Source organism: Gymnoscopelus microlampas (genome assembly GCF_963454915.1).
Source record: "Gymnoscopelus microlampas genome assembly, chromosome: 12".
Classification (NCBI taxonomy): Eukaryota; Metazoa; Chordata; class Actinopteri; order Myctophiformes; family Myctophidae; genus Gymnoscopelus; species Gymnoscopelus microlampas.
In genome coordinates this window covers 37193051-37207745 of record NC_139949.1, presented here as the reverse complement: position 1 = coordinate 37207745, position 14695 = coordinate 37193051, and the positions used below count along the sequence as shown (strand labels likewise).

Genomic DNA, 14695 nt, shown 5'->3' with positions numbered 1-14695 from the left:
TGCACTGATGTCAGACACAACAGAAGAGTACCCATGGGCCCATTCAAATGCACATATATGGAGATTTTCAACATGCACTGATGTCAGACACAACGCCGCTTTGCACATGTGGCGCTGAGCCTGAGCCAACTGCTAGGCGAGCGAGTGCCCAAGGCAATGGTTTGTGTTGCGGCTGACATCAGACCAGAGCTCTGGTCAGTCTATATAAAGTGTTGCAGGACGTTTACAAAGCCTGTTGGTGATCTGGAGCTCTCCATAGGTACCCACTTCAAAGGAATAGGAAGCAGAAGAGGAAACCAAGGGTTCAGTAAGATTTTGGTGAGAGAGAGAGAGAGAGAGAGAGAGAGGGAGACATGTTGTGCTGGACAGTGGCCAAAGACAAAGGAGGACCACCAGGGATAGGCCTTAATGCTGCTGTGGCAGTCGGCCTCAAGGTGTACTCCTTTAGCGGGTCCTCTATGGATCGTCATATTGATGTGAAGATCTTCAACACAGTGTCCTTGAGCTGGAGGAAATTGTCCCAGGTGACACCCAGAAGAGGAGAATGTCCCCTTGAGGTTCCCTGCATGCACTGGAGATTCACGGCCGTCCTGATAGAAGATATAATCTACATCTGGGGTGGATTTAATTTCACCTATAACAGAATTGAGATCTGCAAAGTGCTTCACGCATTTGACGTTGACACCAACAGATGGTCCAAGGTCGAGGTTTCTGGGGCTGTTCCAGAGCCGAGGTCCCACCACTCAGCCTGTGTCTTGAGGAAGGTCATGTATATCTGCGGAGGATCCAATCGTCTGACTGCACACTGTAATGACATCTACAAGTTGGACACCACCACAATGGTCTGGTCATTAATTAACACCAGAGGCTCTCCGCCACCTGCTTCAGGTTACTTCATGTCTTGTACTATTGTCGGGACAAAGATTTTTGTATTTTGCAGCCGAGGGTGCATCAGAGCGTTTGACACAGATACCGACTGCTGGCTGACCACATCTTCTGCACAGCTTCCACCACAATACGTGTGGCATTCAGGCTTTGCCTACAACGGAGAGCTGTACGTATTTGGCTACACACGGGCCAACGACGACAATGCCCTGTGGAAATTCAATTCAGAGACCCTCTCCGGGAAGGAGGTTGAGCCCAAGGGTAAATGCCCCTCGATGTCTTCTCGTATGTGCAGTTGCATCATGGTGGGAGAGCGTGTCGTCCTCTTCAAAGAAGACTTGTGCATCTTAGACTTAAGTCCTAGCCTGAAGACGTTGTGCGAGCTAGTGGTTATTCAGTACGGTCTGGAGCGCTCGGCACTCCCACACGACATCAGGTGGGAACTGACGACCATGACAACCAACAGCAACAGATGACGTTAACTCATTCAGTGCCAATGAAATAAAAACTGAATGGCCGGACTTCGCATGACGTGTGTGCAGAGGAAAAGAGGAAAAGAGGGACAAAAGAGGGACGAAAGAGGGACAAAAGAGGAAAAGAGGGACGAAAGAGGGACAGACACGTGTGCAGTGCTGGCTTGTGTGTGTGTGTGTGTGTGTGTGTGTGTTTGTGTGCATGTCTTGAAGTGGCGCATGTGTTGCATCTTTGCCGTCCGCAAACATACGGACAGACATACACACACGGTCAAATGTAGAGCGGCTGGCACCGCTAAAAAGTGCTCAGGAGCCGAGATACAGCCCTTTTCAGTAATAAGTCTGAACGTTTAAAAAAAAAGTGCTCAGGAGCCGAGATACAGCCTTTTTCAGTAATAAGTCTGAACGTTTAAAAAAAAGAAAAATAATAATAATAATGGTAATCAAACCTTTTCATGTCAGGGACCCCCAAATGGATATACTGTATATTTGGCTGTGGAATCTAACAAGACTGTGTATCAGGGACCCCATAGAGTACCAACGTCCTGACGTCACTCACTTCCGCTACCCCTGAGTCACAGAGTAAACTTTTTTTATTGGAAATCCCATAGACAAATCTTAGATTGCGTCATATAAGAACTGTGTTCCAAAAATAAACAAATCAGCCCGGCGACTTTGTCAGGTGTGTGACTCTGTCGTTCATGATATTGAGTTACACTTGATAAAGTCTGTGTTTGGAGAAAAGAAAAGAAATTCATACCCTTTGAATAAATTAGTACTTTCACCATCAGTTGATGCTTTGTATCCAGTGATGTCAGACTTCGGTTCTCTATATAGAGATGATATGTGTATAACATAATAAAAAAAACGTAATTATTCCCCCCAAAAAATAAAAATAAAAAACAGCCAATTTACTAGCTCTTCTTGATTTGTTTGAATACCCTAAAGTATAAATATATAGTGGTTAAGCTAACTTTGATGCTTAACACCCTGGGGGTATATTCTTTGAGAATATACTGTATGGGGCAGAGGAATTTTTGGATTTTTCGTCAATGTGCCTCTCTGTTCCTGCTCTCTCTCTCTCTCTCTCTCTCTCTCTCTCTCTCTCTCTCTCTCTCTCTCTCTCTCTCTCTCTCTGTTTCCCACCCAGGCGCCACAGACTCGGCATCCTCCTCCTCATCCTCTTCCTCGTCCTTCGTCAACGGCGCCACCAGCAAGAACCTCCCGGCGGTTCAGACCGTGGCTCCCATGCCAGAGGACAGCATGGAGAACATGAGGTCAGAGCTCACACGCCCCCCCTCCCCTCTCTATAGAGCATCGCAGTTGCGCAGAATCCGGGTGCCGGAAGTAAATACTCAATGCATTTTTCCCATTGACTTTTCCAAAAATATTTATATCAATGAATTTAAGCCTAGAATCAAGCCATCCAGGATTCTGGTGAATCATGACCATAAAACCTTTTTTTCTGTGATTTTTCAAATTTTATATTTAATGACATGATATACTATGTTTAATAAATACCCTTTGTTTTGCCGTTTTCAAAAACGTTTTTTCACGGAATCAAACGTTTTATGGTCATGATTCACCAGCATCCTGGATAGCTTGATTCTAGGCTTAAATTAATTTATATAAATATTTTCGGAAAAGTCAATGGGAAAAATGCATTGAGTATTTACTTCCGGCAACTGGAAGTGGGCGGGAACTGCGACGCTCTATTTGTCTCGACGTCATGTGTTCTCCTCGCAGTCACTCAGTCCAGCGGCCGTGTTTTCCATACAACCGTTTTACTGTGAATGATGATGCAACACGGCATCAGGAAAACACTAAACGATGTATGCAAAATTGTAAAAAAAAAAAGAAAGAGAATTAGAAAAAAATCAGTGGTGGAAACTAAGTAACTAAGTACATGTGCTCTAGTACTGTACTTAAGTACAATTTTGAGATAAAACATACATTAACCACTTCAGCACTATGTGCATTTCAGCCATTTTCAAACGATTTGTATACATTTGAAAACTTGAAATGGGACATTCTGCATAATGAGTACTTTATACTTTAGGTACTTTAAGTACATTTTGATACCAATACTTTTGTACTTTTACTCAAGTACATTTTGAGTAGAGTATTGCTATATTGCAGTATTGATACTTTTAGCAAAAAATTAACAATAGCTGATCCACAGCTGATCCACAAGCTCACGAGTCCCCAATTTGACACATTCTGAGCTTGTACTATCTTTTGGCTATGTTTGAAACGTTAATAATACGTTCTACACAGGAGTCCAGGGGACTTTATTCATTATGACTATTATGTGCAATCCGCACATCCCTGCAGATTCTTTTTGCAACATTTTGAAAAGTGTGCATACAATTGACTCAACAATTGGATGGAAATACGACTACTGTCTTCTTACCTTCGTTTTGGGCTGTCCTCATCACGTTCTCATCACGTACATGTACCCTTTGGCTTGTATCCCCCCCCCCCCCCCCCCCATATTTCCCCACATCCCATCCATATCACCTGGTCCTTCATCTGCTCTCAAAGGGGGAGGGGGGAGGGGGGGGGGGTGTAAGTGATGTGTTTTTGTTAAAACGTTAAAGCTATATATAACAATCATTGCTAATTGCATGTCAAACAGGTATCATTGCCTATTTAGAGTGTTTTGTTCAGTAAGAGAGGCCTCCCCGTCTCTCCAGCTTTTTAACACATTGGCTGCCATGGACGCAGATCTGCGTTCATTTGCGCAAAAGCCCGCACGCTGCCAAGGACGCAGATCTGCGTTCTTTCAAAAAAAAAAAAAATCAAAATATATATATATATATTTTTTTTTAATTTAAAAAAAAAAAACAAAGACCAAGGAGATATTATTCCTTGTAACTTAAAACTTGAAAATTCTGTATCTCGGCTCCTAAGTACTTTTTTTTTCTCATTGAAAAAGTCTGGCAGCCTACTGTAGGAAAAAAAAAAAAGCTGGCAGCCAATGTGTTAATAAACAGTATCCCATATGACAGAGAACTGGTGCAGGACACAGGACAGTGGTGGAAGAAGTACTCAGATATTTGACTTAAGTAAAAGTAGCAATACCACAATATAAAAATACTCTGTTACAAGTAAACGGCCTGTGTTCAAAATGTACTTGAGTAAAAGTACAAAGGTACTGGCATGCAAATATACTTAAAGTACCAAAAGTAAAAGTACGAAACAATTTGAAAATAGCAGATCTACAAGCTCACAACGCGTCGCTTCGTGACGCGTTGTGAGGTTGTAGATCGGCTATTTTCAAATAGCCTACAGTATGTATAAAATAGGGCTAGAGTGGTTAATGTATGTTTTATAATATAACAATTTATATCTGCAAAGTAACTAGTAACTAAAGTTTGCAGATAATTGTAGTGGAGTAAAAGTACTATATTTTCCTTTGAGATGTAGTGGAGTAGAAGTAAAAGTATTGAAAACTGGGAATACTCCAGTAAAGTGAAAAAATGACTTAAGTACAGTACTTGAATAAATGTACTTAGTTACTTTACACCACTGACGCAGGATAAAGTGGGTGGAATTGGAGGTGATGAAGCAAAACAAAAGAGCAGACAAAATTGGAACTGGAACACAGTAAAATTTGAAGCTGATGGATGGGTATACCTGACCTGAAAGAGTATTTTCCGTTTACTGCAGACAGAGCTGGAGAGATGGGGAGACCCCTGTTACTGAACAAACACTCTGTAGCAACGATTACGATCAAGCCGGAAATATGGAGCTCTTTAACACTTATCTTAACAAAAACATATCCTTTACAGTACATCCTCTTTAGAGTAGTTTCCGTCACCTCGTTGGTCATCCTCTGCTGCTATTATTAGTTAGAGAGGTTTTGTCTGAATAAAATTCAAGTGATGAATGTGGCACTAAAATCATAAAATAGAGAGTTATGGCTCCATTTGGTTCCATTTGTACACTTTTCAGAATAACACTCCTTACGTAGTACACACACACACACACACACACACACACCTGCATCAGATGCATCAGATGCAGTCACGCTCACAGACACACACACACACACACACACACACACACACACACACACACACACACACACACACACACACACACACACACACACACACACACACACACACACACACACACACACACACACACACACACGCGGTACAACTTAGTACCCTGCGTCAGTAACATTCCTTAAAATAAACCTATAAATTGGTTTAATTGGATTTCATGTCAAATATCAGCCTTGTTCCCTGCCCTACACACCATTTCCAATTGCCAATAAATCCAGTTAAGCTAGTGAGTTTTCCCCAAAGTAAACAGGATTAATGTCGGTGTACATACTGTAACGCAGGTGGCCTACATACACATTGTACATGAGTCAAGTTTGTACATGAGTCAAGTTTGTCCCATGCCTATATGTTCCCATATTCTGCAGCTATCACAGACGCCAATAAAGTATAAGTTGTCTTGTAATAAAACGTTAGCTCAAACCATAACGTTTTTTAACAATAACGATTATGTTTTCCATTATTACGGTGAACATCAAGCCATCTTTAACCATAACTAAGCTCTTAAACCCTTAGACGTCTCGGTCTCACGCAGTGTTGTGATTGCGGGGTGTGTGTGTGTGTGTGTGTGTGTGTGTGTGTGTGTGTGTGTGTGTGTGTGTGTGTGTGTGTGTGTGTGTGTGTGTGTGTGTGTGCGTCTGCACGAGCATTATTTAATCTGTGTATACGTGTGTGTGTGTGTTGGTTTGCATTGCAGTGCCTGTTGTGAGGTGGATCAGGGTGTACTGCGCAGCGGTCAGACGCCACCAGAGCTCAAGTCTTTTAGCTCGCTGGCAGGCTTCCAGGCATCGCCCCGAGATGCAGGACAGTGTTTTAGGCAAGGAGACCCTCCCACCAGGAATACCCCCCCCCCGTACACACACACACACACACACACACACACACACACACACACACACACACACACACACACACACACACACACACACACACACACACACACACACACACACACACACACACACACGCACACACACATACAGACACCAAACCACCACGTGAACCCAAACACTCAAACACACAACCAAACACTGTCAACTGGAATTGACCCCTCTACACTCCTGGTCACCATCTTTTACATCTTACTTCATACCCTCTTGGCCAGATCCCAATACTCATTGCTGCCTCCTCGCCTACTCTGTCCTCTTTCCTCCAGCATCTCTCTCTCTCTCTCTCTCTCTCTCTCTCTCTCTGTCTCTCTCTCTCTCACACACACACACAAACAAACCCATGCTTTAGAATTTCTCTTTATTTTTTCTCTTTTTCTCTTCTTTTTTTTTGCACGTCCAATTCAGGTCCTTTTGTAGACGGTTTCAACATTCTGTGGTTGCTAGGAGACATGTTAAACCCATGTCAACATCCTGATCTCTATTTACACCACTAGAGAATTGAAAAAAAAAAATAATAATAATACCATTCATTTACATAGTTAGCAAACTACTGTTGCAGTAGTTTTCAACAGGGGGTCTGGGACCACTGTGGAGGGTCCTCAGAGTTACTACAGGGGGGCCGCCAAATATTTGTGTGATAGATAACTTAATGTCTAAAAATACTAATTAATATGAAAACGGTTACAAACAGGAAGTTGTACAATTGCAGAATGATGAAACCGTCTACTAGCTTGTAGCTACAGTCGCCTCGTGATTAACCCCTAACGTTCAACATGCAACACATAACACCATTAACCCTTCCATTACCTGCTTCAACATGGCTGACGTAACATAACGTACCATGATGTCAGCTTTAAAATGCATGAACACTGCTGTTTTTTTCTACGTCTGTACCGCCTTGTTGACATAACCCATTAAGACCTGAGGTCAATTCTACAAGTGCCTTCCACGTTTTCTGAAAAACCTATGTTGCTATATATCGTTGCTGTCGGGCAGAAACTTCTTGTGTTTTTTATAAATAAACGCCCTAGTTAATCATACTACAGCATCACACAAAAGCATCAATAGTAGCAGATCCGCTTGTAGATCTGCTACTTTTGAATTGGAATCCTGAAAAGTAACAGTTTTGGACAGAGACAGAGACAATATATAGCAAAAATCTGAAATGACGCAGATGCTTTCCTGGTTTTAATGGGTTGAAGCACAATGACATTTAGGTTTGGGTTATATATTATGTAGTTAGCTTGCCATGATGTAACTCCAAATGACAGTGACATTCGTTTTTTTACTTTTTTATTTGTATTAATAAAAATGTAAATTTCCTGTTGATTTTACCATTTGAATTAGTAGAAGAAGAGCCAGACTGGATCCACAGATCCGGATTCAGATATTAAAATAATAAAAAAATCAACTGTTGGTTAAAGCAGGAGTTCACCCAAAAAAATACTTATTTTCTATCAATTACACACCCCATGAAGCCTTGATTTCATCGATTCTTTTTTGTTTTTGTGGCATTCCTAAGACAATAATTTGATGACCGTGTGTATTTCCGGTAGGAGACACAAATAATCTACTTTGTGTCTCCTACCGGATACATTAGCCGGTAGGAGACGGGAATCAAATTATTAGCTTAGGAATGCCACAAAAACAAAAAAGAATCCATGGATTCAAGGCTTCATAGGGTGTGCAATTGATAGAAAATAAGTAATTTTTTGGGTGAACTCCTCCTTTAACATTTCTACAACAACAACAACAACAACAACAACAACAACAACAACAACAACAACAACAACAACAACACAGAGAGGATTTTGTAATGTTACACATTCGAAAATTCGGCTTAGTTTGTGTTCATTTTCATGCTAAAAGAGTGACTTTGTTTGAGACCTATTTCAATGTAAGTCAAGGAGGAGACAATTTTTTGGGGAATATCAATTTCTAATCAATGGAGCAGCTATTGAAGATATCTCAGCTATTTGGAATTACATCATGGCAAGGTAACTACACAACCGAAACCTCTAGAAAAGTGTCTTTGGGCTTTAAATCAGTGGTTCTCAAACTTTTTCAGGTCAAGTACCCATAAATGAATGCGTATTTGGCAGACCCCCATCTGAAAAGATTTTCAGATATGGTGTTAAAAATGTAAAAAATATTCATTATAACATTTTCAAAGAATGTCAAGATTTTTAGAAAATTACTGATGTATATGTAGGGCCCTGGGGGTCCCCGGACCCCACTTTGAGAACCCCTGCATCAGACCACGGACCACCATAACTCTGAGAGTGTACAAATGGAACCAAATGGACCCGGTTCCATTTGTTCACTCTCAGAGTTACAGCAACATAAGGGTCCATTTGGTTCCTAACTATCCAACATTTATCTGGGTACCCCCTGGATCCCGCTCAAGGACCCCTGGGGGTCCCCGGACCCCACTTTGAGAACCATGGCTTTAAATGACTCCAATCTCTCCCTCTCTTGTTTCTATGTTATCTTCCACTCTCCTCCATTCCTCCATCTTACTCTCGTAACAACAGCATCACCACTAAGCTGGAGCGCGCCCTGGAGAAGGTGGCCCCCCTGCTGAGGGAGATCTTCGTGGACTTTGCTCCGTTCCTGTCCAGGACGCTGCTGGGCTCCCATGGTCAGGAGCTGCTCATAGAAGGTACAGGTGCTGTACACCATGCTCCTTCTACCTTCTAACTGGTGTCTTCTCTGTGGTCCGTCTGGTCCTCGTCTGGTCCTCGTCTGGAGTCTCCACCATTACACCCTGTCGTCCTTACTGTCGCCCCGGCTGCACTGCACTGCACTGCTCCTGTGTGTGTGTGTGTGTGTGTGTGTGTGTGTGTGTGTGTGTGTGTGTGTGTGTGTGTGTGTGTGTGTGTGTGTGTGTGTGTGTGTGTGTGTGTGTGTGTGTGTGTGTGTGTGTGTGTGTGTGTGTGTGTGTGTGTGTGCGTGCGTGCGTGCGTGCTTGTCTTAGGGCTGTCACAATTACAAATTTAAGTTGACAATTAATTGTCACTCAAATAATTTGCGAGTAACGATTTAATTGTGTGTTTGGCATTGAACATTGAAACATAGGAAAATAAATATCTAAAATTACAACGCGTCACGACGTGTTGTAAGCTTGTAGCTCTGCTATTTCTGTTTTTTTTACTGTATGTTTGAAAAATGTGTGAACATTTTTCAACACGGAAACGATTATGGCGATTATGCAAAAATAATTGCGATTATCAAAAAAAAAAGCGAATAGGCGATTATGTTATAATTGTGACAGGCCTAGTGTGTGTGTGTGTGTGTGTGTGTGTGTGTGTGTGTGTGTGTGTGTGTGTGTGTGTGTGTGTGTGTGTGTGTGTGTGTGTGTGTGTGTGTGTGTGTGTGTGTGTGTGAGCGCGTGCGTGTGATCAGTGAGTGAGTGAGTGTAGTGTGTGTCAGCTGGCTGCCTCACTCATTCGTCAGTCAGGTATGAATCAGTCACATGATGCAATCAGACGGCTAGCTGCTAGCATAAACAATGTCAACAATGTTAGCTCAGATTATGATAATTAATTACTGTTATACTGTAGTTAGACTCTGTGGTGAATGTTCCTTCCTGTAACCACCTGCTTCCTGGTCTAATGTCTGTCTCACCCACTGTCTCTATGTTGGTCGAAAAACCTCTCTCTCTCTCTCTCTCTCTCTCTCTCTCTCTCTCTCTCTCTAACCTCTAACTTAGTGGTTCCCAGACTGGGGTTGGTACCCCCAGGGGGGGTCCTTCAAATTATTTTGGGGGATCCCCAGATGATTAGCTTTAATGTGCAACATTGTTTTCTCACTCAACAGTAAACAAACCAACATACAGTAAAAGAAAAATAGTGAGAGAGACTCGAAAATAATAATTATGACATAATTTATGGGGTCACTCCTTTTCTCCCCCCCCCCCCTCTATTCTTCTGTCTTTTTTTTCCTGGGTTCTCTCTCCTCTCCTCTCCTCTCCTCTCCTCTGTCTGCTGTTGTCTGCTGTTTGTTCCTGTCTTTTTCCGTAGCATGCTTTATTCAGTACTAATCACAATGAAAATGATAATATAATGACTATAATGCTGTAACTACTAACACACTATACTGTATCGATGCTTTGATAATACTTTTGTGAGACTCTTTGAGAGGTGTGTGTGCGTGTGTGTGTGTGCGTGCCTGAGTGCGTGCCTGAGTGCGCGCGAGCGAGCGAGCGAGAGAGAGAGATTTGTGACTGTGCTCTATGTCTCTCTACCACAGGCCTGGTGTGTATGAAGTCAAGTACGTCTGTGGTGGAGCTCGTAATGCTGCTTTGTTCTCAGGTTTGTACCTACCTAACTAAGCACCTACCTTCCTACCTAACTACAGTACCCTCCTACCTACCTATCTGCATGACGCTATCGTATTTACTACCAACATACATTGAGGTTATGTTTAGGCATAGCTTATATGAGGTTAGGGTTCGGCTTATGCTTAGTAATTGCCTGAATTGTCGGAAAAACACGGGGGTTTCTGGCCGACAGCAATGTTATAATGCACGCCGTCGGACCAACGGTACTTCGGAACATCCCACCCATACAGTATGTGCCCATCTACAGTATTGTACCAGTTGTCTAAGTACACACTTGCATACAGTATAGTAGTATAGCTACTGTAGCTACCGACCTATCTTCTCTGTCTCTTGGCCTGCTTGCTGTCCCTCCATCTATCTTATCCATCTCATCCATACATCTGCTGTACTCAAATCTACTACCCTGTTGTCTTCAAAGGTCTAAATGAGTCGTCCTTTATTATTTGTAATGTTTCTGGGCCATGTTGAAGTCATTCTTTTTAGTCACTGTATTCAGTTTGGTTTCCCTGTTTGAGAGACAGGTCAAAGTGACCTCATGGAGGTGTCGGGTTACAGACCATCATGGATGACTTTACAGTCGGCGCATTGCGGATGTAACAGATATAACATAATGATTTAATATCCTGCTTACATCTCGCCATAGATAGCTTTCATCATCAAGCCACAAACCGTATACATTTTTACACATCGTTTATAAGCATACCCGTAAAGCTCCACTATGTTTTTTCTCACTTTTTGCTAATAGTTTTGCAAAAAAAAAACACCAACGAGAAAAAGAGCAGCCAGCAGACGATACTCAAAGTTATGGTTTGTCGAGTCCATCGGCTAAATCGGTGGTTCTCAACCTGTGGGTCGGGACCCCTTGTGGGGTCCCCACATGATTTGGGGGGAGGGGGGCTACCCAGATGTCAGTGAAGTGACAATTTAAGGACTTTCAAGACCTTTTTGATACCTCAAGAAAAGAAAGAAAAGAAAAAAGACCATTTTGCATCAAAAGTAATAAACAAACTATACTATAAGAATGATCAAACATTGGCCAAATTGTCAAATAACATAAGAAAATATTGAAAATACCCGATATACGTTGCGAAGCGTTGTGAGCTTGTATATTGGCTATTTTCACAATATTTATCTGTGGAACCGAGTCAAAATAAATTGAATGCCTCAGCTCCTACATTCCAAGTCCTTATCAGGGTGGGTGGTGTGTGGGGGGGTTCAAATATGATTATTTTTAGGGGTCACAGCCTGTAAAGGTTGAGAACCACTGGGCTAAATCAATGAGTTATTAACAGAGTATTACTTACAATTTGATCTCCTTGGCGAGGATGGTCTTCCTCGCCATCAGTGCAGATTCAGGGGTCCTTATATATCATCCATTATTTGGTCTCCCATTGACTCTCCCTCTCCTCCTCCTGTTGTTTCCTTCCATTTTGCACGTTGCAGTCCTGGCGGTTTCCTTCTTCAAATGTTCTCGACCCTGCAAAGAGCACTTTTCCATTTCTGACTTCTTCACCGACTCTTCTCCTCTTCTTACTTTTCCATCCATCCAGCTCACACTCACCGCTGCGCCTTTTTTTTTAGTTCCCGTCCTCTTCTTGTTCACCTCTTTTCCTTCTATTATCCTTTCTTCTCTGGTCTCACCCCGCTGTCTTCCAGGGCCCTCTCAGATGTGCATTTAAACTCAATGTCTGGATGCTTTCATCTCTGTCCTCTCCACACTGTCCTCTCCTCTCCTCTCATCATCATCAGCCCTCCCTCTCCTCTCCACTCCTTGCTGCTTTGCAGGGTTAGGGAGGATAGTATTACCCGTGGGCTCCGGCCTCGTCTGCCATTAGGGACCTCATGGGAGTGAAACTTAGCCCAGATATTGATCCTTCCGGTTCGGGGAAGGTAACTGGAGAAGCTCCCCCCGGTGCCCTCCAACTACCATCAGCACCAGTTGTTGGAGCTAATGGAGCGCTCTTAGTCTTAGAAAGCTTTCAACGTTTCTCCTGGCTTTTAGAAACCTTCGGCTGCTAGTTTTAGAAGTCTATAGCACTTATACGTGCATGGACACACGCACGTGCACACGCACACGCGCACGCACGGACGCACGCACACACACACACACAGTAATAGGCTGCGTTTTCATTGACATTTACTGTAGAAAGCTCCTAATGCATTCGTCTGCACTGCTTCCTGCCTTTTGATTTGAGGATATATGAACGTTTTGACAGTGAACTATTTTATATGCACACACTTATGGCCAAATTATACTTACTGTGGTATGCGTAGCCTTTGTCGTACTATGACCGAAATGTTGTCCCCGGACATGTTTATTTACACTGGGAGCTCAGCCAATCAGAATCAAGGAATGGGTATAATACTATGACCCAATGTGTGCGTTAGGAAATGTGTGCTGCGTGTTGTTATTTTTTTTCTCTACGATTGTATTTAACAAAAACAATATTGTCTTCCGGTAGGAGACACAAAGGAGACTCTTTGTGTCTCCTACCGGAACCGCTGCCGGTCATCAAATTATTGGCTTAGGAATGCGACAAAAACTAAAAAGATATCCATAAATTCAAGTCTCCATGGGGTGACTAATTGATAGAAAAAAGTCATTTTGTGGGTGAACTATCCCTTTAAATACAGGTTGAATGAATGATTGATTTCTCTTTTCACTTTCAGGAGTGGCAGAACTCCATTCAGAAGAATGCTGGCCTGGCCTTCATTGAGCTCATAAACGAGGGGAGGTAAATAATCACCGACCCCACTATCCCCCCACACACACCCATCATTGATTTGTAACCACTTTATAGACCCTATACCAGGGGTCGTCAACAGCGGGTCCGGGACCCCTAGGGGGTCTTCAGAGTTACTACAGGGGTGGGCCGCCAAATCTTTGTGTGATGTTAATTGTTTTATTTAACCACTAGAACCCTAGCATCCCTATTCTGAGGAGATCTTTAGCCTAAAATAGCAGATCTACAAGCTCACAACGCCTCGCGCTGCGAGGCGTTGTGAGCTTGTAGATCGGCTATTTTTGGCTAAGAGGTATAGGTGTGTAGAGGGAAAAAAGAGCAGACCAAGTAAAAAAAAGAAAGTTTAATCTGAAACGCAAGTGTATACAATACAGAGGAGGTCCCTGCTTCATGTCTCTCTCAGCTAGGGGGTCCTTAGCCTGAGAAACGTTGAAGACCCCTGCCCTATACAGTTAGTTGACCGGAGTCCCTCCGCTCTGTACTAGAGACCATTTAGACCTGAGGGCCGATTCTAAAAAAGACCTTATACGTTTTCTGAAACATTTTACAGATTTGTCAATGTTCACTAAAGAAATGATTTCTCAGCCTCTGTAAGAGATGGAAACAGATGCTTTCCCTGATTGAAAGCAGTGTTGATTTTGATTTTGTTTTAGTCATAGTCTTTTGAATAGAATTACATTTTATACAGTCATATTTTAGTCATCTGAAATGTTTTAGTTTTTGTCTAGTTTTAGTCGACTAAATATCATAATATTATTGTCTGCAGTGTACAGTTGATTTAATCGACTAAAATGTATTTTGGCGGTGCCTTGATGGCGTCGTAATGGCTGATTTTACACTTGGTTGCATGCTGAAAATAGCCGATCTACAAGCTCACAACACATCGCAGCGCGACGCGTTGTGAGATCTTGTAGATCTGCTATTTTCAGAGCTTAACACCCGAGCGCAACCAAACATAAAATGACTTTTCTTAGTTCTACTGGATCTCTTCTCCACTCGTCACTCACTAACATTTTGGTCTAGTTTTTATTTGTTGATGAAATTGTCAATATATTTAGCATTAGTTTTAGTCATCATAGCTTAGTTTTTCTTTAGTTTTCGTCAGTGAAAAAAGGTAGTCGACAAACATTTTTCGTCATAGTTTTAGTCGACAAAAATCAACACTGATTCACCCTTTTTCCGAACATACCTGATATACAACCTCACAATACGTTGCAATGCAAGCTTGTAGATGGGCTATTTTCACCGAATGTTCACCCCAAAATTGGATCATTTGGTGTGTGTGTGT

At 42.3% G+C, this 14695-nt stretch overlaps 1 protein-coding gene across 1 annotated transcript in view; it reads left to right on the top strand.

The window, feature by feature from the left end:
* LOC311057057 (neurobeachin-like) overlaps nucleotides 1-14695 on the top strand; it is a gene marked incomplete at both ends in the record, with an annotated part of 230399 nt that overhangs the window by 190987 nt on the left and 24717 nt on the right. Inside the window, 5 exon segments of the mRNA XM_084073945.1 lie at nucleotides 2509-2635; nucleotides 6129-6248; nucleotides 8856-8989; nucleotides 10573-10634; nucleotides 13334-13398. Coding sequence (XP_083930071.1) covers nucleotides 2509-2635; nucleotides 6129-6248; nucleotides 8856-8989; nucleotides 10573-10634; nucleotides 13334-13398 — 508 coding nt within the window.